This window comes from Lepidochelys kempii, chromosome 9, assembly GCF_965140265.1.
Source record: "Lepidochelys kempii isolate rLepKem1 chromosome 9, rLepKem1.hap2, whole genome shotgun sequence".
Classification (NCBI taxonomy): Eukaryota; Metazoa; Chordata; order Testudines; family Cheloniidae; genus Lepidochelys; species Lepidochelys kempii.
Window position 1 is genome coordinate 6,829,351 of NC_133264.1, and position 25,491 is coordinate 6,854,841.

Consider the following 25,491-nt stretch of genomic DNA (forward strand, 5'->3'; position numbering starts at 1 on the left):
AATGAAGATTGCTAATGATAAGAAATGTAACAGGAGCTGTGAATGAGTGTGTGTGTGTTTGGAAAAGCCCTTTGCAGCAGAAGCGCCCTGTGGACAGTAGATAGGCCCACACGGAGGAAGAAGGCCCCAGACAAGAACAGTGTGTGGGGCTAGCCCTGCCCCTCTGGCCCTATCAATCATGTATGGTAGAGAAGAGGTCTTTAAAAAGAAGGAAATGGCTGCAGTCAGCTATGGAGAAGATCACCCTGGGTAGTAAATGGGTGGAGTGATTCCTTAAGCCACAGGCGGAGCTCCCAGCCAGAAGCTTTCCACCCAGACTCTACAGGGAGTGCAGCAGACTCCCAGGGTAAGCCCCACAGAGAAAGCCCCATTCAACCACCCAGCCAGAAGGACTCCTTGAAAACAGCTACACAGACAGCCCTGAAGTATGAAAGTACAGTTGGCCTCTTTCCCTTTCAGTTGGCTCTGGGAAGTCATTCTTGGGTGTGCTGGGACATTTAACTTCCTTTGGATCCCCATCAAAAGAGACTTAAGAAGGCCCACAAGGGCAGGGTCCCCCTTGCAAGAAATAAAAAAAAGTGAGGCCTGTGTATAAGCCACCTAGTGGAAATAACTGGCTGTGGCCAGGGTCTCCTGTGGCCTGGGAGAAAAGCTTAAGGTCACTCTCTTACACTTGATGTTAGCCACTGTAGCCCAAACAGAGCCCCAAATACAGCATTTTAGTCTCTAGTAAACTCAAGAAAGAGACATCTTTAGTGATCATAGCTAATGCCTCTCTTCCTGAAGTTTGTGAACACGGTGGACTATGTTAAGTGCTAGTCTATTCAGTATAACTCCCATTTTCCAGAGGGTTTTGGACATACCCAGTGGAGTCTGGATAAACTAACGTCTGTGCATTGCTACCCAGGGAAATGAGTAAGCTTAGGTTAACCACTGGTTGAATGAACAGAGACAATCCTAGTGTGGAGGGGGGAATCTGAAGGAAGACCTGGTCATCAGCTATAGTTTTCACCTTATTTGGAGGAAGCCTTGAGGATCAAAGAGTCCAGAGAGAATTTAGTATGGCAGTGCTGATGAGACCTTTGTTCTGCTGCCGTTGGCTTGCTGGCAATGGGCTTTTACACTGCAGTCTGTCACTTGCTCACATTTTTAAAATAAGAGGGGAAAAACACAGCTAAAAGCGTTTCCATCCTTTGGACGGTACGAATGTTTTAATTCAGAAATTTGCTTTAATTACATTATGTAATATCAGACTATTTTACAAGTTTAGGATATGAGAATGTATAGACCACTACACAGAAATCCAGAGAAAGCATAAAAACTAAACATGGGAAAGGAAAAAGTTAACTTAATCCAAAACAAAGTGCCGAGAGAAGGTGCAAGTGGAAATGAGTGATTACTTACCAAGATCCAGAGAAGTACAAAGGATGAAACTAACATAATTTACAGTATTGGTTCTGCACAACCATTTTTTGCCCATTTTTACAGAGTCTTTATTTCCCCCCATCACTGAGCTGATGGTTGCGTCTCTCAGGGTTGGGTTTGGTCGTAGGGGAAAACCAAATAACTGATGGGCAAACGTCACAACCCCCGGTGAGCTGGTCCCCAGGCTCACACCTACAGGAAGAGTCTTCCACTGGATAGGCAAGGGGTTCTGCACCAAGAACTGTACGGAGGAAAACTAAAAACAGCCCCCAAAAGCCCCCTTATCTCAAACGTAGAAAAGTCTCACTCTGGAAGTGCTTACAAGGAGGTCATCATCGAAGAACTTGGTTTCTATAATAACGTTACCACTGTGGAGGGAAATTGAAAGGAAAGCAAGGAGATATTAGACAAAAGCAATTACAGAATACTACAGCTAACAGTGCTCTTGCTGGCTTGAGCTAACTCCCTGTCCCCACAATACCCGCTGCCTTTTATTTAAGAATATTTATTGCAAGCATTGAATAATGCAAACGGTAGCAGCACTGTAACCCGACGCCATCAGCAATGGACTATAAGGGAGGGCTGTTCTTTACAAAGTGCTATCAGCCTTATTTTCCACAGACAATGAGACTTGCCCATTGCATTCCTACAGGGAGCTGCTCCCCCATGTCAAGATGAACCGTTTCTGTTCACTGGGTTGAATGGCACACTGGCTGTGTCACAGGGCAGAGCAGGGAGGGGATGTATATGACACCCATGAATGGTTAACTTCTGCACAATGTTTTTGAAGCCATAGGTAAAGTTGTAGCGTGGCTGGTCACCTTGTATTACTCATTCTCTACTGGGAGAGATGAAAAGCAGCACCACACTTCCTACGCTGTTATTCCTCTCCATGTCCCCATATGCCCTCTAGCAGTCGATGTGATTCTCCCAAGAAATGCTTAAAAGCAAGTGTCTTGTCTGAACCGCAGTGGAAAGATCTAGTGTCCCACATGGAATATAGACTTTGGGTATGACTGCACACTTTGCTGGTCCAAGTTGGTTTTCTGTGTTCTGTATACTAAAGCAGAAGCATAGTATACTAATGCTGGGTGTGCTGCAGAGTGAGAGATGCTGCTACTCATCAGCGTATCCAATGCAGCGAGGCGGTGGTGGTCGGCAAGAGCTGGGATGCAGCTGCTCTGCCAGCCCCAGACCTGACCTGACCTGACACTTGTTTTCAGACCTGACCTGACACTTGAAGTTGGGTCCAGCTGGGTTTGGCTCAGGTTTCAAGGCTCTAATTTTAGGAGGCCTTTGGAGAGTGGAATGGAGAACTGAGAGGCCTAGTAAGATTGGTGAATCTGGAACCTACAGAGAACTGGGGGGTGGAAAATGCTCGTGTACCCTTGCCACCCTCAGTAGGGCTCAGTCCTGAAAACTTTCTGCTTCCTGAGGTGGGGAGAATTGTGTCTCATCCAGTGAGCTTTTGTCTTTATTCTGGATTTTGTAGTCTGGCTTCCCCGGTGCTCACTGGGAGCTGGGTTTGCTTGCAGTGCCCACAAAAAGGGCTCCCAGGTAGCACTGCTCTAACCACTTCACTTATTGTTCCCTCTTCATAGTCTTTCCTCTTTCTGAAAAGTGCTGTCAAAGACTTTTGTGACATCAAAGATGGCGGCTGCAACCAAAGCTCCCTCACTGTATGTCTAGTTTCCACCAGGGCAGGGAGGGAGCAAGGGGAAGTTTGACAAGAAGGATCTTCTAGGAGCACACCAATCTTGGTGCGACCAGGTTCCTGCTATCTGCCTAAACTCCTCCTGGCTCTGCTGGTTACAGACAGAGAGAAATGTTTTGCCAGCACATATCTAGCCTGGGGACAGCTCCTATAGGGATGCTGGCCTTTTTCAGGGATTTACTGCTTGCCAAGGGTCTGCCTCTAGGCTTCTCTTCCATCAAACCTCCCATTCAAAGTGACGCCCTGGTACTCACTAGCCTGATCTAAGTCCATAAATTGCTGATTTCCTCTGACATCAACGTGTAAGGAGTCAATTAGAGGGCTTTTATTTTGTTCACATGCTATTTTGCATAACTACGTTATTTTATATCCAAAAGAGGGTAACATATTTGAAGCCTGGCAAAAGAGTATAGTGTTAAACGAGCACCAGAAGCCAACTTCAGGTCACAGAGGTCCCCTGCGTGACACCACCTGAATAAGGTCTGCAGGGATCTCAGAGCAAGAGCCAGTCAGTAACAGCTGGCTTTATGGGAATGCACTGAGTAGCTGCTTAGCCTGGATGTTGAGGGCATTAGAACAGAATTTTAAAAACTCCTTCATATAGTCACCTTTAAAGGCAGCTCCAGTATTTAACATAGAATCAATTCCAGTTTCTCAAAAGTCTTAGCAGCTCTATTAAAGCAAATTAGACCTATGGGAAAGAGGGAAATGGGGAAGTCCCTCAAGAGCTGGCAGTATGGAACGTGAAAAAGTCAATATCAACTCCCCTCCTCTTTCACATTTTGAACAATCCTCCAATTTTACTCTTCTGCACCCATGGAAATGCCAAGACCTGCTTCCCCCTTCCCTGTTCCTCCCCCAACCTCCTGCCCCCGAGTGTTCAGATTCTCTAACCCTAAGCAACTCACGTTAAAACATTAGCTGGCATCATCTGTGATTCTGGTGCTGCCTCTATCAAGGACTGCCAAGTGTTTGTGGAGTTAGGGATCACAAAGCCAAATTCAAAGAACCATTCTGTGAAGTGAAAAAGAGATCCAAAAGCTTTTTATGAAAACCACATTGGTCCTATTGCTCTTTACCTGACTGCACACCCAACTCCTAAAGCGGTCAGTAACTGACACACCTTATGCTCTGTCAGCAGGTTGTATGTAAACTCAGAAGAAGGGAAATGCTATGTAAAAACTAGGATTGTACAACTCAACCCGCACTAAACACCCTCCCTGCCTCCACTATGCCCTTGAGGAACAGATCGGAAGAGCAATGGCACAGTCATGCCACTTTTCTTGTGATTAACTCAGCAGAAATTGGGCCAAGTTAGATTTCATTGTTTCTAACCAATCTTTAGAGTGTTCTAAATCCTCCCCCTCTTCAAAAAACTTCCCCGTGTAAGAAAGCTCAAGGTAGGGGCCTAATGAATAAAACAAGGCAGCAAGGTTCTGAACTCTTATACCCCCTAGATTAAGTGTAATATTACAACAAGGCATTCTAGATCATGCTGTCACATGTACAAGTCGTGCTTGCGTAAGCGTTAATACGCTTCTGAAATGGTCTCTTTAATGCTCTGGCCCATTAGGTCCGACTAACACTCCACCTCCACGTTACTCTTAAAAATTAAAAAAATGGTCAGCCCATCTCATTACCCACAATCCCAGCATTTTACAAAGTTTCAGTTCACCACATTCTAGTACAGACTGTGTCCAGAGAATGGAGCGATACCTTCTAGACACTGCCCTTTGAAATAAACTTTCTGTTCCAGTCGGAATTTTTCCATTTGTTCTGCTGAGGAGAAGTTTAGCTCCCGAGACACGGCTTTGCATTTCAGAATTTTCTTAGGAACTCGAGCTGTGGAAGTAAATCAGACAACCATTACTCTGACGAATAATAAAACAAACCCTGCGCTATTCTGGCACGCTCTGAAATGCTAACCCAATACAGAGGCTCTGAGCACAGTTCAGGCCAAAAAAGCAACTAAAAATGTGAGTTCCATTTTACAGAAGTGAACACTAAGGCACAGATAGCTTTAACCTAATCCCTTGCCCAGAATCTCAAAGCAAGACTGTGGCACAGCCAGAAAAATACCCAGGTCTCTTGACTCCTCATTCCTGGTAATGTAGTACTGAAGCCCTGTTACCTCAGACTAAAATGTGACCTGCAACATTACAAATTACTTAAGAGAATGTGCTAAACATGGCAAATAGGCAGAGGGATACTCTGCCCATTAAATAGTACCCTTTCCTCCTTCGGCTCCCCTTTTCAGGCTGTGTGTCGTGATCAACCCCCAAACTCCCATTTCCCAACCCAGCAAGTGCAATTCGGGTGATTTCACATGGACCCTGGGAGCCATTCTGTAAGTGCACAGGAAGTGTCTGGTTCACAAAATACCTATCCCAATAAGGGCAATACAACTGTACATTTTTAGAGACAAAATGGATTTGGCATGCTCATGTGGCTGGGCTCCCATGGTGGGTATGACACCACCAGCAAATGGAAAACTGTAGCTGATTTTGTAAGATCTTTAGGGGAAGAGGAGGTAGTCTGGGAGCATCAGTTATTGTGCTGAAATGTCCCAATAACAAGGATAAAAGGGCATATTCAGTACACTAACACGCTACCAAGCCCTTCACTCTTAAGTGGTGTGATTATATATCCTTACAGTGTACTAGAAAGTGTTTTCATGTAAATTTCTATTTTATGAGCAGAACTGCTCCTAAACAGAAAGCCTATCAAAATGTCCATGAGCAGACAGCAAGTTGCTCTTTAATAACAGGAAAAGCCCATCAAACCCCAGGTAAATCCATTTAATGTGCAATAGTTTAATGGACTGGGACTTTGATATGATGCTGATCTAGAGAGCTACAGGGGACCATGATGTAAGCTACCACTTTGTCCCAGGGAGGAGCACCGATCCCATGATTTAAAAAACAGAACCACAATGGAGCTGCTTGAAGTTTTACCCCCCTAATCCACTAATAGTTTTAAGCTATTTTCACTGCATAACACCAACATCCACCTCTGTTCCTTGCAAGTACAGACTGCAGCCTATTGTGAATATGGCCTGCCCATTTAATGATATAGTACTTCATTAAATCATTGTGCATTGTATTTATTTGGGCCTTAAGACATAGGGTGTTTTTCTGTTAATGACTGTAAATGTCTTAAAATTACTCAACAGTCTGTATTTTGCACAGCTGACCTTTGGAATCTTTTGCTATATATCTGACTCTATGGTCATCATGACCAGGCTGTGACTTGCTGTGAAGTGCCAAGACAAAATAATAGCTGTAATGGTATTAGTACTATACACTTCTGACGCAGGATAGTCTGAAAGACATCGGAGACTCTGTTTTAATTAAGTTCCAGTTTACCTGTGAAGTAGGCAAATATTATTGCGGTTTTATACAGCAGGGAAATCTAAGGTACAGAGAGGCAATAGGACTTGCCCAAGTGATAGAGCGGGGAATAGAACTCATGAGTCCCAATCTTCTCTTCTATCCACAAGAAAAAAAACACTCCACCCTGTAGTCTACAGAAGGTACATAGAGCCAGGGAAGTGTAACAGTCTGTCTATATACAATGAAGGAAGAAGACTCAAAAGCTATCAGTGCCTCTAGGGAGAAGTTGTAAGAGGAAGTCAGAGAACAATGGGAACAAATGCCTCAGGGTTTACATTTTCTGCTTCCTGCAGCCCAGTGTCTTACTTCTCCCTGGGCTGCTATTAGCTACTCTCCTCTCTTTCGTGCTCCTTTCTTGCCTTCACACCCAATATTACACAGTGGCTAAAAAGAGGGCAAAGCAGCACTACCCCATAGTTTAAGCAACAAAGCACCAGGCTGCAGAATTACCTTGTTTTATTTAAAGCTGTGTTTCAATTATTTTATTACAGTTGTATTTAAAATTGCTGGAAACTTTCAGGCATCTGAATAAACCCTGTTCTACAGAGTTCTGATGTATTGTTAAATATTTCCTTGGTTTCAGAACCAGACCCGTATATGTTCAGTTGTGTTTGTAATAATGGCATTTCCAGTTTTTTCCTAGGTGTGCAATCCTAGCAGAGTATGTCAGTAGGTATGTTAACAGGACTGCAGCTATTTGCTGCTAAAAAGCACTGGAGTGAGACCAGGAGAGACTTGTCAGGCCCAAGTGGATGAGCTCAGAAGAGGCCAGATTAATGTTTTAACACAGTGCTTCTCTTATCTAACTCTGCATTTCAAGTCAGACTCTCAACATTCCCATTACAGCATCAGGCCTCTCTTGAGCAGAGACTATCATGCCCCACTGTGCACTGTTTGTGTGAAGTGGAAGAGTGTCCATGAGGGACCTGATTAGGAGTAGCAAGTCCATTTCATTTGTGACCCAAACTAGCTTTGAAACCAAATCTCTGTAGCTGAAAGACAAGAATTTATCCTGTGTCCTCCCCAGCCCTGAACTGTATTAAACAGCTCCAATTCTCCATCCTCTCTACCCTGACAGCATTACTACTTAAACAAAAAAAACCCCCACTTTACAAAGGAATAATATAAGAGTTGGATCCTGCTGCCACTCTCTGGTGCCATGTGCCTGCTGCCCTTGCATGGTAGGAGATTTTATAATTCACAGAAAGATGAATGCCCTCGTATCCCCAAGCAGGATTCGGCCCTTGTCGTTTAAGCAAAAATTCATAAGTAACACTGAAGTAAATGGATGACCAAGGTCACGCCACTCTTCATAGATCATTTGCATGGTGCTCACATTATCAGAAAAGCCTTTGGAGTGAATTCACTGAGGCCATGCTGTTCTATGCATAGCCAGTGTGACAAACAGTCTATATTGCAGTAAGCTTGCTTTCAATTACTATCCCTTTCCGACATTAGATATCAAAGCAGGGTAATGGACAATGGAATACTTTGCTAGGCCTCTAGGTACAGATACCAAAGGCAGAAAGGGAAGAGAAGCCACAGACAGAAGTGGAGAGCACAGAAGGGTCCCATTTACCATTTCAGCACTAAATTCTCCCAATGCTTTGCAGAAAGTAATAGGACTGGTCAAGCTGGCAGAGGGCCAACAGTGTGCACATTTCCCCATGTAGCTCTCCCACTGTGCCTCAACTGTGATCAATACAACTACTAGCCCAGTCCTAGTCACACTATGTGATAAGGCTTTTTTCCCCCCCAAAGGATTAAGAGGAAAAGTTTGACAATCAGGTGTGCAGAAGTAAATTAACCCACTGAGCTCCTTGTATTCAGTCTTAACATCTCTCCTTTGCCTGCAGCTGACTCACCTGCTCCTTGTGCTGTAGAATCAAAGTCCAAGCAAACGGTCTATCCTTCAAAAGCAGTGCCATGCTGACTGCAGTCATGCCCCGTAGATACTGTATTACCCAACCCAACAGTGAGGCCACACCTTACCTTCATGCTCCACCCCAGGTACAGACAGATCTTCTGTTCCTTGCCAGAGGATTTTCCCCGTCTCTGCATCCCGAAGGTTCATCCAATTTCTGATTGGAGGTGATTAAGGAAACGAACTGTGCTTTTAGACGCTGTGCCCATCAGTCTTTGCCTAGCACTGAAACAGGCTACTCAGAATTAAGCAGGAGTTATACTAAAACCTTACTTTGACACGCCATGTATTTGGACCTACAGCGCCAACGAGGGGAGATGTCCCGCTCATGGTTTAAGAACAAACCAACATTAGACCAGAGTCAACGCAACAAGTGAAGGACATCCACTCTAAGTTTTTCCTTAAAACTGACGCTCTTGGGCCTTGTGCACTATATTCTACTGGATCAGGTAAACATCACTGTACTGCAGGGAAGCAAGCAGCAGCATTAGCTTCTATAGCAGATAATTCTATAATACGATTCCTCATCACCATTCCCCCAGCTCTCAAGAGGAATGGGGAAAGGAGAAACATAAGAGAAACACACCCCGTGTGTCACTAGAGAAAGAATGTTGGATCAATTTTCCTGATCTGCAGAGTGTGGTAAAGAACTTTGTTCTGACATTTTTGGCACATGTAACTCTCATATTAACTGGAATTCTCTAAGAACAGCACACCCCTGGTGGAGTTTCCCCAAGGCACAAGAGCTAAACACACCAGTGAGAGGGAGTAAGTTTGTAAGTGTTATGTACCAGACTTCTAATGGTATGGATTGATGTAATACTCATGGAAGTTATATAGGAGTGTGGAATACAGACACTTTCAAAGGCACAAATAGCAATTAGCCTAAGTGTTATTTGTGCTGTTGAAAAGCTTTCCCATTGTCAATGCTGTGCACACCCCCATACTCTGGAATTGGGAATCTGCAAAACTATTTTGGATCGTCAATATTGTATATCCTGATGAATAGAGTTATAGCTTTCAAAAAGGCTGAAGCAGACTTGCCATACTCCCAAAACCACACTCCCTGCTTCCACAGCTGATCATAGGGGCACTCATGAAGTCACCAGCATTTACATGCTGAAGTATTGGAGAGTAGCAGGACCTCTGCCCTTTAGAAGATAGCTGCAGTGTGAACCTATGGAAAAACAGCAGAAAATGCCATTAAGACTTTTGCAGCATCCTCTCTAGGTACTGGTTAATTTGTCAGTGTCCACTATGTGCTTGGCACTTTCCAGGCATTCAAGAAGGGACATCCCCTGTCATGCAAAGCGTGCATTCTAAGACAGCGGTTTGGGGGAAGAATAATAATTAATCAGGTTATTTATACAAGTCAAAGCTATTCACTGTAGCAGCACAGCAGAGGTGGGTCTTTAGGAGTGAGCCAGAGGGGGCCTTGTGGATGAACTCAGAGGTTATGCTAGGTACAAAGGGCTGCCTCGAAGAAGGTGATTGTGCGAGAAGCTGACAAAAAGGCAGATGAGGGTGGGAAAAACTGGAGGAGAGTTGGGCTGGGGGGTAACATGAAGCTTGACATGGGAGGATAAGCAGAATTATATGCATGTATTTATTTTAGTTTCTCATGTACTTAATCTCTGGGCAGACTCACAAAACTCTTAATCTCTCTATTGCTCAGTGACAGTACTGGAAGTACTCAAGGTGTTTCTGGAGCCCGGGGAAGAAAACACATGCTTTAGCAGCTTTTATTTTACTTAGTTATGTATGTTTGTTTGAAAATTGTGTATGTGGAGGAGGGAGGAAATTGAGTTAAGATTTCTAACAATTTTTAAATATAAAATTTCCAACAGACAACCATAAACAGGGCTAGAAATGAGATATTTGCTTAGATAGCTGTGTGCAATCCAGACACCTATAAACCAGAGGATCACCATGAATGACACCATACTTCTCTATTTTAAGGTACTTCTATGACCCAATTACCACAGTATCTGAGCATCTCACAAGCTTTAACATAGTTATCTTTACAACGCACTAGTGAGGTAGGGAGGTGCAGATTTTAAAAGGTATTTAGCCGTTGCTCCACTCAGCATTGCAAAGCCTACGTGACTTAGGAGCCTAATTTTATTTTCAAAACAAGTTACGCACTTGAAAGAAAATTCTGAGTGGAACAACTATAGCCTCATAACTCGATTACTGGCATGAACACAACAGATGGATGAATGTGACATTATTACTTTAAGCACAGGGCTATGGGGCTCTACTGACCTTCTATTTTTGGTCAGTAAAAATACTGTGTAGGCATAAAGGACAGAAATTGACAGTCTAAAAAAGATTTCTCTCTAGTTGAAATCCAAAGTAACTGGTCATTTAAATTATGCCTGCATATTGGACACTGCAATTTATTTTGACATTAAAGGTGTTAGACTTCCAGGCAGTCTCCCTGTCAAATTTCAGTCTATATTGATGTTCCAGTGTAATGATAAAGCCATGTGTGATTGTCTCCTCTGTGCTTTGTATTCTGTCAACCTAAAGATCAATTAGAAGTAAAAAGCTTAACACTAGATCCCGGCTGTCCTGAGTTTGTAGGTCAGCAATTCATGCAATAATTCCTGGCAGATACCTTGTATTTCAACAATCTAGGCTTGAATTGCAGTACCAAATGAATGTGGCTAAAGAACTCCTAGCCATGATGGATTTATGTGTAAACTCAGCACAAGCTCTTGTACACGTCTATGAATGAAAAAATAAATTTAAAAATCAACCTGGCCATAGTTACGAATGCAAAACAGGGTTTAAAAAAACCCGTAAACAAACAAATGGCACCAACTACCCTTTATACATTCAAGCATACTTTAACAGACCATAATACACTAGCCATTTTAGAAAGTTTTCCCCCCCAAGAAGCTAAGCATTATGAAAAAGGAAAAATAATCTATCCCCACATACATACAAAAGATCATCTTGAACTGGACAAAGTCCTTCAAATTCAGATTTTTAATTAAAATTTTGTATTTTTCTTCAACAATCACCAGAGAAATGGGAAAACTACTTCCTAACTCAAAAGTTTAGTTCATTTACAGAGATTACTATATTGGGCTAAAAGGCACTGGTTAGGGAATACCTAGCAAAGCAGCAGCTACACTGCTGACCTAGTTAGGAGCTTATTGTACTATTTCTGTCATCTTGCATGGAAAGCTTGGTACGAGGACATGCCCCATGGTGAAGAAAATGGAGGCCTTGAACCAAACCCACATGTGCTGTTATCTCCTAATGTGTTTAATTGGTTTAAGATTCTTTCATCCCAGCAGGAGAGATTGTTACTAAAAATAAAAACCCTCCATCTTCTAGAACAGCAGTGGGGACCTGCAGGCAGGATCAGGAGGGCATTTGATGTATCATTAAGCAGAAAAAGCACATTAATATGGGTTTAACACAATCATTCTTCTTGAAGAAAGCCTGTCTCAGAAGTTTGAGAAGGAAACTTGAAGGTGCAAGTTAAAGAGAAGATACAGCCCAGTGAATTATGGCCTCATGAAGCTTAGACAACAAGGAGTAACAATAGTGTTATCTGTAATCTGGCTTCTACATGCAACATCAAAAAGCATAATATCCCTTACCAACACAGAGTTTTCATGCTTCTGTTATTTCCTATAGGATTTAAGACCCAATATGTTAAATCACCTTCAATCCTGGAGGCAGGGAACGATTAGGCAGAACAGCAGAAGGGAGAACTGTTGATCTATTTATATGCCACCACCTGACCAGGTCAGCAAAGTCTTATATAAAAGCTGGAATTTAACTTGCTTTATATACACTTGACAAATTAGCTTCCTCACACGCATACTTTGCTCAGCCTGATAAAGAGAAATAAGATGTTCATTTCCAAATGCAAGTTACATTGTCTTGAACATCTCTGATCTATGTAGAGGAATGTTTCTTTTTATTTTTGCATCTGCCAAAGACAATTTTTTTTCACAAAGTCAGGATGTACTGATTCCTATTTAGACTTGGCATGACAAAAGGCTGCTAATTACGGATGGCATTGAAGGAGGAGGCATTCAGGAGGAATGATTCCTTTATAGTAGGATATGGCAAAAGAAACTATGCCTATCTACGTTGCTATTGTTTGTACTCTATGATATTTTCCTCCAGTGCACCTCAAACTCTATTTTGGACTACCTCAAAGGCTGTGGCAGCCAAACTGCTGTCATGTCTTCCATGAATACCTAGATCTTTTAGTTTCAGCCTATGCTATCTTGACTGTTCTTCACCCTCTAGGAATTTTTGTACCCTTCTTTATCTTTCATAATGAAAGAACCTAGTTTTTGTAACCACTTTTTGCATACAGTCTTTCTTCCTCTTCCCCAGCTTCTCGTTATCAATACAATACAGCATGCAAAAAGCTGTGCACAACACATCAGGTGTGATCAGGGTGTCAACAAGTATGCAGGAATGAGTATCCTCGAGAATAACTGATGAAATAGAGTGTGACGCCAAAAAGCTTCTACATTAGATTTGTAGAAGCAACCCCTTCCCCAAAGACAAGCTTGTGTTCTAAACCACCCGACTCGATTTTATAATGTTGCCTACAGTGGGAAAGTATAAACAACCAGGTATTCATGGCATGGATCAGCATATTAGATTAGAGGACAACCGTTCAGTTGAGTAGTAAATAAGAATGTTTAGTAGCCTATTTATATCAGATATAGATTTACCAGGTAGAACATTTTTATACTAGATTTTTCCTTTACAGCATTTGATTTTTAAGTAGGTAGCCCTTTGGGGCTTAGAAACACAGGAGATGGTCAGAAGGCTATTGGATTAAAGATTAGTGCACCCAAATGGCCTGTGGCTTCCCCTCCATTCCAGTCACTCACCCTGTAACCTCTCCAATGCACCTGCTGTTACAGCCCCTAGGCCGCAGTTCAGCAAAGTACTTAAGGTACGTCTTACACTGCAACAGGAGATGTGACTGCAGCATGTCTAGATATACCCAAGGTATTTTTGATCTAACTAGCCTGAATAACAATAGCAGTGAAGCCACAGCAGCATGGGTGTACAAGCCCGTCCAGGACCCTGGTTATGTACCTAGTGGCTAGCCCACGCTGGTGCTGCCATGGCTTTGCTGTTATTGCTGTTTGAGCTAGCTAAATTAAAGCCAATTCGGGCATCTCCACACATGCTGTGGTTACACCTCCAACTGCACTGCAGACATACCCTTAAGCTGTATCACGGCCGTAAAGTCCACTCTGCTTGTACATAAAAACACTGATGTCTTGAAGGTTTTATAAGCAGTAGCTATAGGCTCTGGCAGTGTGTGTATGGAACATGACCTTCTTCCTAGTTAAAGACTAAAATTCAGTATAAAACCATATTTGAAGGAACTAGAAGAATATGAATTCTTTGTCCATATAGTTTGTCCAGTAATAAGTGCTGCAATAGATACACAAACTGATAGCTATTGCTCACGTGTTATCATAACCTTTGGGTATTTTAAGGAATCCACAGACCACTGTCACCTCCACCTACTACCAGGCAACATCATGCTCTCTGGGCTCCAGATTAACAAAAAAGGATGTTTGTATGTACATTACAAGTGCACATAGCATTTTAAACTCCACTGTTATAAAGCCAGTTTTTGTAAGGGGTGAAGGACAAGCAGTAAATCCTTAAGACAACAATCACTGCACACATCCAAGAATGACTCAAGATACTACGAACCATAGAGGTGATCTATTAAATCCCTAAATGGGAAGAAACCAATTAGGCCTTCACAGCACCTCTGACGTACTCTGGTACTAGCTGTGAAGGAAGCTGCTCTTAAGCTTCCTGTACAGACCAAATCAATTGTGCCACTGCAGTCAGAGAGATCCAAATATTAACATGAACCATAAGATAGGATACAGCAGAAATCCTCCCCCAACCTACAGTCGTTTCACAGTAACTAGGTAATCAGGGGGATATATTTAACAGCTCACGGCAATGACACAAAATCCTAGAGTGTTTGTCACATTTTAACCAATACCAACTGCTTAGTATCCTTCCTACTATTTTTCTTGTCTTTGTTTTTACATTTCCCCTTATATCATTACCAACAGTTGCTGACTTTATGATCCCATGTTCGCCACAACATGCTTTCATCTTATGTCATACAGTCCTCAATTCAGCTGGAGAGTTCTTGGATTGCACTTGGTAAAACATCAACTGATATTACTGAAATAACAAGTCAACACTACATAGGTTCATTTTAATAGAATACTGTGTTAAGAGTAACCACTTAAAAGTAATATAAAAGTTAATATAGCTGCTTTATCTGTACTGTAATGCAAAATCCAGGTCAGATTTTACCACCTCTACTATGCAGGAAGTCTGGTCTTGTGGTTAAAGCACAGGACTAGGACACAGGTGCTGTAAATTATATTCATGGCTCTGCTACACATTTCCTGTGTGACCTCAGACAAGTCACTTATACCTTGTGTCAGATCATCATGTGTAGAGCCTCGATGAGCTACTTCCCTACCAAGGGAATGTCGCAAGGATAAATCCATCAATATTTTTGTGGTGCTTGGATATTATGGAGACCATGGAAAACTAAAAGCCAGCACAGGGTAACTTGTAATCAGTTTAGTTGCAAAGTGCTGCTAACCACACTAGCTGTAAAAAAAATACAGAAGCCATCTACTTGGCATATTTTGTTAATGCAGTAAAATCACGTCTAGCTTCTGCCAGTAAGGAATTAGAGTGCAAGGGCTTAGCTGGTGTAACAGCTGTGTCCAACATATAACCTAGGATTCCAGCAAAGGAGTCCAACTATCATTCACCATTTTTACAGCTAAAATGACAGAATCAGCAATCCTGTTAATGTCAACTAATGGAATTTGGGCATGGAGCCTACTTTTAGTTAGTTTCCCTTAATTTTCCTTCTAGTCAGTTCTAATGTCTGAAAATATTCATAGTTAAATCTTCCCAAGTTACAGCGAAACAGTAAATTTTTAATATTTGGTCAGAATTTGGGACACCTGCAGTATCCTTAACAATACCACATTTATACTGCAGACTAAGAACTCTTAAGCCATAAAAAGGGGATGGACATTTAAAGGTTGGGGGGAGATCACTTTTAAGCCACTTCCAGTTATACTGTAAAATAGGCCAAACTTTAGTTTCACTAGCTTTTTCTATTCTCCACAAGCTGAATGGGGAACTATTGGAAGGATTGGGCTTTTGAGGCAAGAGTTACATACCTAATGAGGAGACGCTAAAGGTCATCAAGTTATTGTATTCTATGGGGCACTAAGCAAAGAGAATAAATTTGGTGGCTCAGTATCACAGCTTGAAAAACTTAGGTAAAGGAGAAACAAGATGACATTGTTTTAATATATTTATTTACATGTCTAAATTAAAGTAAGCTGGCATCTCAGAGGTTAACCCTCTTGAATTATTATTTTGTGGAAATTTTTAAACAAATTCCAGGCCTCAGCAATTTTAGTCCCTACTAAGCAGCAGAAAATAATCTTGGCATCTGCAAACAGCCTTTGATTTCTTCAGACAAAAGCAACAATTTGTGACATCCCCCAGTAGCTCTTCTCTGCAGCCGATGAGAAGGCTTTCTTGTTATCAGTATGTACCAGCAAATGTCCAGCCAACTAACAGTCCCAACAGAGCAAGAGGTGCTGTGCACTTCTGCCATAAACACTAAGCCCAATCAAAAAAGTCTCCAAAACTGCAAAGTTGAGCATTTGAGTTGCCATGCAAGGAAAACAAAAATGAAAAATACAATACACTTGTGGTTTATGGATATAACTACTGTTTAAAGGGACAATAAATTATCATACCAAACTCCCACAAAAATCTTTCGCTTACAGCAGGTGCTACTGACAGATGGAGCCAGTTGCCTTTTACAGCAGCTCTGAAGAAATGGTTTGTTCGCTACTATTAGGAATTTGTTTTGTTCCCATGAGAAACAGACATAGTAAAAGTGGTTCATGGAACCAGACTACAGTGCCAGGGAATAAAAACAAGATGAAACAATACAGTGCTTTTGTGTTGGCTTTCTAGTGCCTATGTTTGTTAGGTTTCAGAGGAACAGCCGTGTTAGTCTGTATTCGCAAAAAGAAAAGGAGTACTTGTGGCACCTTAGAGACTAACCAATTTATTTGAGCATGAGCTTTCGTGAGCTACAGCTCACTTCATCAGATGTTTACCGTGGAAACTGCAGCAGACTTTATATACACACAGAAATCATGAAACAATACCTCCTCCCACCCCACTGTCCTGCTGGTAATAGCTTATCTAAAGTGATCAACAGGTGGGACATTTCCAGCACAAATCCAGGTTTTCTCACCCTCCACCCCCCCACACAAATTCACTCTCCTGCTGGTGCTAGCCCATCCAAAGTGACAACTCTTTACATAATCAAGTCGGGCTATTTCCTGCATAGATCAAGGTTTTCTCACATCCCCCCCACCCCCATACACACACAAACTCACTCTCCTGCTGGTAATAGCTCATCTAAACTGACCATTCTCCAGGTTTAAATCCAAGTTAAACCAGAACATCTGGGGGGGGGGTAGGAAAAAACAAGAGGAAACAGGCTACCTTGCATAATGACTTAGCCACTCCCAGTCTCTATTTAAGCCTAAATTAATAGTATCCAATTTGCAAATGAATTCCAATTCAGCAGTTTCTCGCTGGAGTCTGGATTTGAAGTTTTTTTGTTTTAAGATAGCGACCTTCATGTCTGTGATTGTGTGACCAGAGAGATTGAAGTGTTCTCCGACTGGTTTATGAATGTTATAATTCTTGACATCTGATTTGTGTCCATTTATTCTTTTACGTAGAGACTGTCCAGTTTGACCAATGTACATGGCAGAGGGGCATTGCTGGCACATGATGGCATAGATCACATTGGTGGATGTGCAGGTGAACGAGCCTCTGATAGCCCCGCAACCTGAAGCAAATACTCACCAACAACCACATACCACACAACAGAACCACTAACCCAGGAACTTATCCTTGCAACAAAGCCCGTTGCCAATTGTGCCCACATATCTATTCAGGGGACACCATCACAGGGCCTAATAACATCAGCCACACTATCAGAGGCTCGTTCACCTGCACATCCACCAATGTGATCTATGCCATCATGTGCCAGCAATGCCCCTCTGCCATGTACATTGGTCAAACTGGACAGTCTCTACGTAAAAGAATAAATGGACACAAATCAGATGTCAAGAATTATAACATTCATAAACCAGTCGGAGAACACTTCAATCTCTCTGGTCACACAATCACAGACATGAAGGTCGCTATCTTAAAACAAAAAAACTTCAAATCCAGACTCCAGCGAGAAACTGCTGAATTGGAATTCATTTGCAAATTGGATACTATTAATTTAGGCTTAAATAGAGACTGGGAGTGGCTAAGTCATTATGCAAGGTAGCCTGTTTCCTCTTGTTTTTTCCTACCCCCCCCCCAGATGTTCTGGTTTAACTTGGATTTAAACCTGGAGAATGGTCAGTTTAGATGAGCTATTACCAGCAGGAGAGTGAGTTTGTGTGTGTATGGGGGTGGGGGGGATGTGAGAAAACCTTGATCTATGCAGGAAATAGCCCGACTTGATTATGTAAAGAGTAGTCACTTTGGATGGGCTAGCACCAGCAGGAGAGTGAATTTGTGTGGGGGGGTGGAGGGTGAGAAAACCTGGATTTGTGCTGGAAATGTCCCACCTGTTGATCACTTTAGATAAGCTATTACCAGCAGGACAGTGGGGTGGGAGGAGGTATTGTTTCATGATTTCTGTGTGTATATAAAGTCTGCTGCAGTTTCCACGGTAAACATCTGATGAAGTGAGCTGTAGCTCACGAAAGCTCATGCTCAAATAAATTGGTTAGTCTCTAAGGTGCCACAAGTACTCCTTTTCTTTTTATGTTTGTTAGGTTTCTTTCTTTGGCTCTTGTGAACTGATGTGCCAGAATTTTTTTGTGCCAGTCCCCTAGCAGGAAAAGTTGCAAGTGATCACATCCGGACATCACTGTACTCTAGCCAGTAAAACAATTATTAGTTTAGAAAAACCCAACGTTGTTTACAGGACCATTACAGAAGCACAAATTGCATGAACAAAATGACTTTCTCTTTTTAATTTGACAACATGCAATTCCTGCCCATCCTGCCTACATTTAAATTGATCTTTATAATTAGCATGTCAGAAAAGCTTCAACTCATGCTAAGAAACCTTTGAATATTACCATAATTAATGTAGTTAATAATGCTCTGAAGTTTGCAGAAACAGCAGGGGACTCAATGGGAGTGACGTGTGCATCCAAGGGAAGAACTTGGCCTTTAAAATCCAGAGGATTTATCAGAACATAATTGTAAGGTGTAGGAACAACTATAGGAACAGAAGTGAATGCCGCTACAGAGCAAACTAATAGACAATAAGTATACACGAGTAATTGAAAAGCCTATTGAAGCACAAAACACTGGGACTGCCTCAGAATAAAAAGACAAATGGAAGATCTTCCTTCACATGAAAAAGATTCCAGAGACCCTCCCCATAGATTTAGTGGATGAGCCCTATCTATATGTGCCAGAGTATTCTGAGAAATCATTCCCATTCCAACAGATATCATGGTGAAGGGCTTGATGTAAGAACCTCATTAGAAGAGAGACCCCTGGCAAGTCCAATCATGTTCAGATGGAAAATTATTTTAAATAGATGTTTAAAAGTCCCAAGAAGTTCTGAGACAAACTGTGTGTTAGATTCTGCATCTCTGCTCCTTCATGTAGGTATACCTATCTGTCTCCTGAAATCTAGCACAGTTATTCCATGCAATGCAACAATAAAATTATTCTGAGAAGTTGTGACCAGTCAGGTTTTGTATTTGCCTCCGTTACCAGATCAACTGCCACATACATTCAGTGATGGCCTATCAGTCCAAAATCCTGTTTGATATTTACACCAGCGACCTTCCCCAAAATATCATAAAAATTTGTCTGTGCTGATGACATTGCTCTGACTACACAGGTGTGGATTTACCTGTCATAGAACAAAGGACCTTAAAAAGAATCTCTCTTATATTAGCAGCTAAAACCAAACCCCACCAAGATTGCAATCTAAAAAGCTAGGACAGAACTGCCTGGGTCTTCTGTGGCCAGCAGATAAGAAATGATCCCACTCAGAGATATCTTGGTGTGATATTAGACCAAAGCCTCACAAATGACCAACACCTAAAATATCCACAAAAAAATTAAGATGCATTTAAATCTCATCCAGAAACAGGCAGGAATGATCAAGGGAGCTGATGCAAAAATTATACCGATCTCTTCACTGGTCCTTGTATACTTTACTGATAAATAGTGCTCACCTGTCTGGGCACATAACTCCCACACATACCTTGTGGGTTCTCAACACCCCTATGCAAATCATTACAGACACAGTAAAATCAATACCACAACTATGGCTTCACACACTGGCACACATCCACCTAGCCTACGTTTGCTGCAACATAAGAATTCTTCAGAAGTCCCATCGTATTTGAGGGAACAAGGATCTTCCAATATATGAAGACCTAAATAACATACTGAAATTCCAACTCAACTCCAGAAAACCTTTTTGGCTTGCCGTGCAAGAGCTCAGAGGCTTGTGGTATCCCCCCCCGAAGATCAAGGTGGAAGGATATCCATGTCCTGAACAAATACCTCATTAAGGATCCAACCGAAGAACCCCGTGTCTTTTCACTCCTGCGGAAATTTATGTTCCACTTTGAATGGTATCTGCGTATCACCTGCCTACCTTCTCAATAAATGGGGACTGAGACAAGGAGTTCAAACTATGAACTACCTCGTTAACCACTATCCCAAATGCTTGTGCCCTGGTGGTAATTCTGCAGTCCACTCTATCACCTGAAGCAATTAACTTAGACTTGAACATTTAACATTGATATTTTTAAGCCATACAAAAGAATTAGTAGTACACCAACCCATTTTTCTCTCTTTGCAAGTCAGCTTTAAAAATGATTCAGCAACTTCACTCAGTCCCAACTCCTTTAGAACTTTAATTTCCAACATAGCAGAACTATGATCATATTTCAAGACTCTCAGCAATAGGTGAGCGATAGGAAGTTGCGCTGAAATAATCAATCAAGGGTTCTGGTGAATAATTTCATTTTCATAGAGTCAGGTTGTTACCAAAAGCCCACAAGGGAATCTGCCCCCCAACCCCCTAAATTCATTATGGCCTATTGTTCTTCGAACAGATCAAATGTGGGACATTATGATATTCATGCAAAGAAATTTAGCCTAACCGGAATGAGGTATTTTGAAGCCTGACGTACTCTTGGTTTTACAATTCATGTTATTTTCGTTTGCTTATAAAGGAAGACTTGGTTTGATTTCATTTTGGTTTTTGAAATAATAGTAGGGGAAAGTGATTTCACTAACATATCTAAAGTGATTCCTCACACTTCGCCTACTAGCAGAGGATAGACTTGGAGGGGATAAGCTATTCTTAACAGAATATCTGAACAAGGTAAACATGGCTGCTTTACCTGGTGTTTTTACACAGTCTCACTTAAGTGACCAGCACCCTTGTGTGAAACAAGAAAACAATTAAAAAGCTTTTAAAAGAGCACTGTTTCTCATAGCACCGTTTGTAGCCAGACCATTTTTGTTCCTTGAAGCCCTCAAATACTTCACTCAATAGAAAAATTGATATTTATTGAAAATGGCAGAGCTGAATAGCAGCAGGCTTCCACTGAACTCCACACAACATCTCAGTCTGAATGTGTTCCTCCGGTAAAATAAACACCTGGCAGCAAGAAGACTCCAGATGTCTTCCAAATGCCAATATTTATGGGGAGGGATAGCTCAGTGGTTTGAGCTTTGGCCTGCTAAACCCAGGGTTGTGAGTTCAATCCTTGAGGGGGCCATTTAGGGATATGGAGCAAAATTGGGGATTGGTCCTGCTCTGAGCAGGGGGTTGGACTAGATGACCTCCTGAGGTCCCTTCCAACCCTGATATTCTATGACTACATGCTTTTTTGTTCCATTCATCTTTCATTTCTTTCTTATCTCAGTAACCATTCCCCCTCTTTAACTAGTCTCTACTCAGGCAAGAGCACATGTAGCACGCTAATCCACTGGGCTTCCACTACTTTTGACAGTCCACAGATTTATGAGAGGATTTTTTTTTTTTTAAAGAATGTGTAGTTTACAGCATTTCTTTATACATCTAATTCAAAATCAGAACAGACAGGCAGTCTAGAACCTTATGAAGAGATGGACTCCAGCACAAACTCAGTATGATGTATGCTACCAACCCGTACAATTCCAAACCCGAATTGCAATCTAAGGCGGGCAGGAGAGAAATGCTCTCTTCACCATTTTACTTTGCCAGAAGTGGTAGTGGCAGTCAGCCTATGCTATGTCGCCTAATACTTAGCACTTATGCTGTGCTTTACAAACATTAAATCAGGGGAGGCCAACCTGTGGCTCTGGAGGCACATGCAGCTCTTCAGAAGTTAATATGCGGCACCGACCCCGGGGCTGGAGCTACAGGCGCCAACTTTCCAATGTGCCGGGGGTGCTCTCTGCTCAACCCCTGGCTCTGCCCCCACTCCACCCCTTCCCTTGAACCTGCCATGCCCTCGCTCCTCCCGCCTCCCCCTCCAGAGCCTCCTGCATGCCACGAAACAGCTGATCGGAAGGTGCGGGGAGGGAGGGGGAGGTGCTGATCAGCTGGGCTGTCATTGGGCGGGAGGCACTCGAAGCGGGATGGGGGGAGCGAATGTATTACTGTGACTCTTTGGCAATGTACATTGGTAAATTCTGGCTCCTTCTCACGCTGGCCACCCCTGCTTTAAAAAATCCTCAAGACAACCTTATGAGACAGGCAATTATTATTTCCCAGTCTGTAAAATGGCAATAAGAGACTTGCCCACTGCCACTGAGTGAATCAAAGACAACAGGAATTAGAATCCAGGAAGCTCTTAGCCCCTAGTCTCATGTTTCACTGGACAATGCAGCCTCTCCCCCTAGACACCCAGTAATTGTGGTCCCTGGGCTAATGGAAACTCTAACTGTAACTAGAAAGTTTGGTGCAATAGCACAGATTGCTGCTATCATGCTACAGAGCTGGTGCCAGTGGCTTTCCTCACATCATGTTTCTCTTGCTTTTGGTGGTTTCCATTCACTAATTTTTATTTTTAAAGGGGGATGGTGGATTTTTGATTCATTGCCAAGCATCACTAGTGAAAGAGTGGAGAGCACAAAGGGAAAGAAATAGGATGACTGGTTTCCAGAATGTGACATTGTCAGATTAAAATATGACTCTGCAAATCATTGTTGCTACCACTGTTATATAATTGCAACGAATATTATACAAAGTGGTCAAGTAAGGGGTCAATAGAAGCTTGCAGACTAAATGACTCAGATTCAACCTTTAGGGACATATTGATAGATAACGTTTGTGGTTTTGTGTGTTTACATACATATTGTTAGAGATTAACAATGTAATCGAGCAGTCCCTGTCTATGCTGTATTCTGTTAATTCAGAGATCAAAAGGAAATATTAACATTTAAACGAACTGTAAACAGTGATATCACTGTATTCATCTCTTTGAAATGTATAGCAAATCACCTTTGAATGGTGGAAAACAGGCAACTGCCTTATGTTAATCACTGTAGCTAATTACCCATGATGCTTAGGAAATAGGTCTACTTCAAAGTCTCCATGATTGCCTATTGTTCACCTAAGGACTCCGAGCTATCAAAAGAAGGCCCGGAACTATATAAAAACCCTTGGGTCCTGATCCTTTTTATCTCAGATCTGCTTGATGCTTCATGCAGGGGAAACTTAAGTCCTAAGAGTGAAATTTCCAGCTCTATCTGGATCACCCTGAATATGAACATTGGACTATAACCTATGGACTAATTCTGAAAGAACTCTTTGCAGCTACAAAGCTCACCATCTCTATTATGAATCTGATCTCAGAACTGTATTCATGTCTGTATGTATATTGATCTTTTAACCAAATACTCTTCTTTTTTAAAAAATTTTAGTTTAGTTAATAAGAATTGGCTGTAAACGTGTATTTGGGTAAACTCTGGAATATTCATTAACCTGGGAGGTAATGTGTCCAATCCTTTGGATTGGTAGAACTTTCTTATATGATGAATAAGATTTTCAGTAATTCTCATCATATTTGACTTGGGTGTCTGGGTGGAGGCCTAAGCCTGGGTTGCTTTAAGGGAACTGTGTTGTTGGTTTCTGGGTAACAAGTGAAGTATTATAGAAGCTTCTTTTGTGCTGGTTTGGTAAATCTAAGTTTGGGAATATCCACCAGCTTTGAGGATTGTCTGCCCCATTCTTTGCCGTTTACCCTAACTGAGTAACTACAGCATGGGTCCCTGGGACCCCAGTCACATAGAATAAGAATTATTTTTCACTTGGTCTAACGTGGCACATAAGCAGAACAAAATGTGACTTGTCAGCACCAACAGCAGCAAAATGTTTCTAACTAGAAAAGTGAGCAAACCCTACGAAGCACATCCATAACCTACTATTCTTGTATTCACACAGCCCTTACCTAAAAGGTCATACAAAACATGATATTGTTTGTTCCTCAACTCAGTTTGTTAATCAAAATGGATTTGTCCTACTAAAGTATTTAGTTTCTCTTTTAAGGGTTTTTCTTTTAAAGTTTGTGACATACACACATTTTACTAAACCCAGATTTAGTCAGACTCTTCAATAAAATCTATAAATTGGCCATGTTTCACATCTTTTTTAGGGGTTTTTGTTTATTTGCAACAAGTGTCCGCAGGCAAATGGAAATAAGATTCCCCTCAAAAGGAGACGCCCTTGCAGCTCAGTTATCAATATATAAATTTTAAAAACACACAATAGCTCCCTTCCACTTGAGGCATACATCGTAAGTGGTAAAAGGGAATGCATTCTGAACGAGTGAGGTCACAGCACCTTTCCAAAAATACTCCTTAGACTAGCTGCCTTCAACACTGTAGGCTCCAGAAACAGTAGTACTAGCTTTGCAAAATGTGGTTAGCTGTTAGCCTTTCTCCTTCTAAATTTAGGACAGATAACTATGACAAATCACTTTCTGAATGATCATTCAGGGTTGCAGAGACCCACCTAGAGTCCATTCAGTACAGAATAACTGAAGCCCTTTTCAGAGATTAAACTTCTAAAAAGAACTCTTAAGAGCTGACCCAACATAAATATCACCCATATAAATATGTCCAAATAGTCTCATATTATCTTCACTTCCTCAGCACTTGCAAACATATGAATCTTTCAGCTCTGGGGATCAAGATTTATACCACCATCTTGACACTAAACACCAGTGCTCCAGCACTATTAGTCTATGGTAGTATAAATGAATATGCCAACTCCTGAACGTATTTGGTTAAAATACTAAAAATAGTTCATTTCTTCTAACCATGATGATGCCTCCAAGAGGAATGCCGAATGACCAAAACAGGACTATACAAATGGAGCTGTAACTCAGAGACATTCCATTACAAAATTAACACTTCAGGAGTAGGTGCTTCCACATCAAGTTGATTCGGGAAATCCTGAGTTCTGGGGTCAGAGTGTTTATAGACAGAGAGCAAGAAGAACTTGGAGAGAAACCAGGCTCCATTTGCTTTTTACTGCTGTCATCCAAGTTTATGTCTTGCCCCTTATTTCATTGATCTGTACTTTACAGTCAGAACCTATTGATATCAGTCTAGAACAGACAAATGCTCTGATTTAGCACCGCTTTGGGACAGTGTGTGTTCATTGCTGGAGAAAAAGGAAGTAGTCCCTCTAGCAAACCGTTTCTGTGAGGGGTTTACATCTGCTAAGAATTACTGGATGTATAGTTGTAGGAAGTTACAAAGGTTTAGAAGAAAATGCAAAGTGACTGACAGAAACATCAGAGCATCTAAACACCTTTGAAGTAAAAACTTGCTGTTCCTTTTTCCTGCCGTTCCTGCAGAACAAACAAAATGGATCAAGGAAAGCTGGTTTATATCAA

At 41.7% G+C, this 25,491-nt stretch overlaps 1 protein-coding gene across 1 annotated transcript in view; it reads right to left on the reverse strand.

Annotated features, from left to right (window-relative positions):
* Positions 1-1,175: 1,175 nt before the first annotated feature.
* The window catches only part of PDE6D (phosphodiesterase 6D), a 62,070-nt gene continuing 37,754 nt past the window's right edge, over positions 1,176-25,491 (reverse strand). The window contains exons 5-8 of the mRNA XM_073358877.1: positions 8,524-8,612; positions 4,856-4,981; positions 4,048-4,153; positions 1,176-1,793 (exon numbers count right to left, since the gene is read on the reverse strand). Of these exons, the coding sequence (XP_073214978.1) occupies positions 1,712-1,793; positions 4,048-4,153; positions 4,856-4,981; positions 8,524-8,612 (403 nt within the window). The 3' untranslated portion in view covers positions 1,176-1,711. The remainder of the gene's footprint in view (positions 1,794-4,047; positions 4,154-4,855; positions 4,982-8,523; positions 8,613-25,491) is intronic.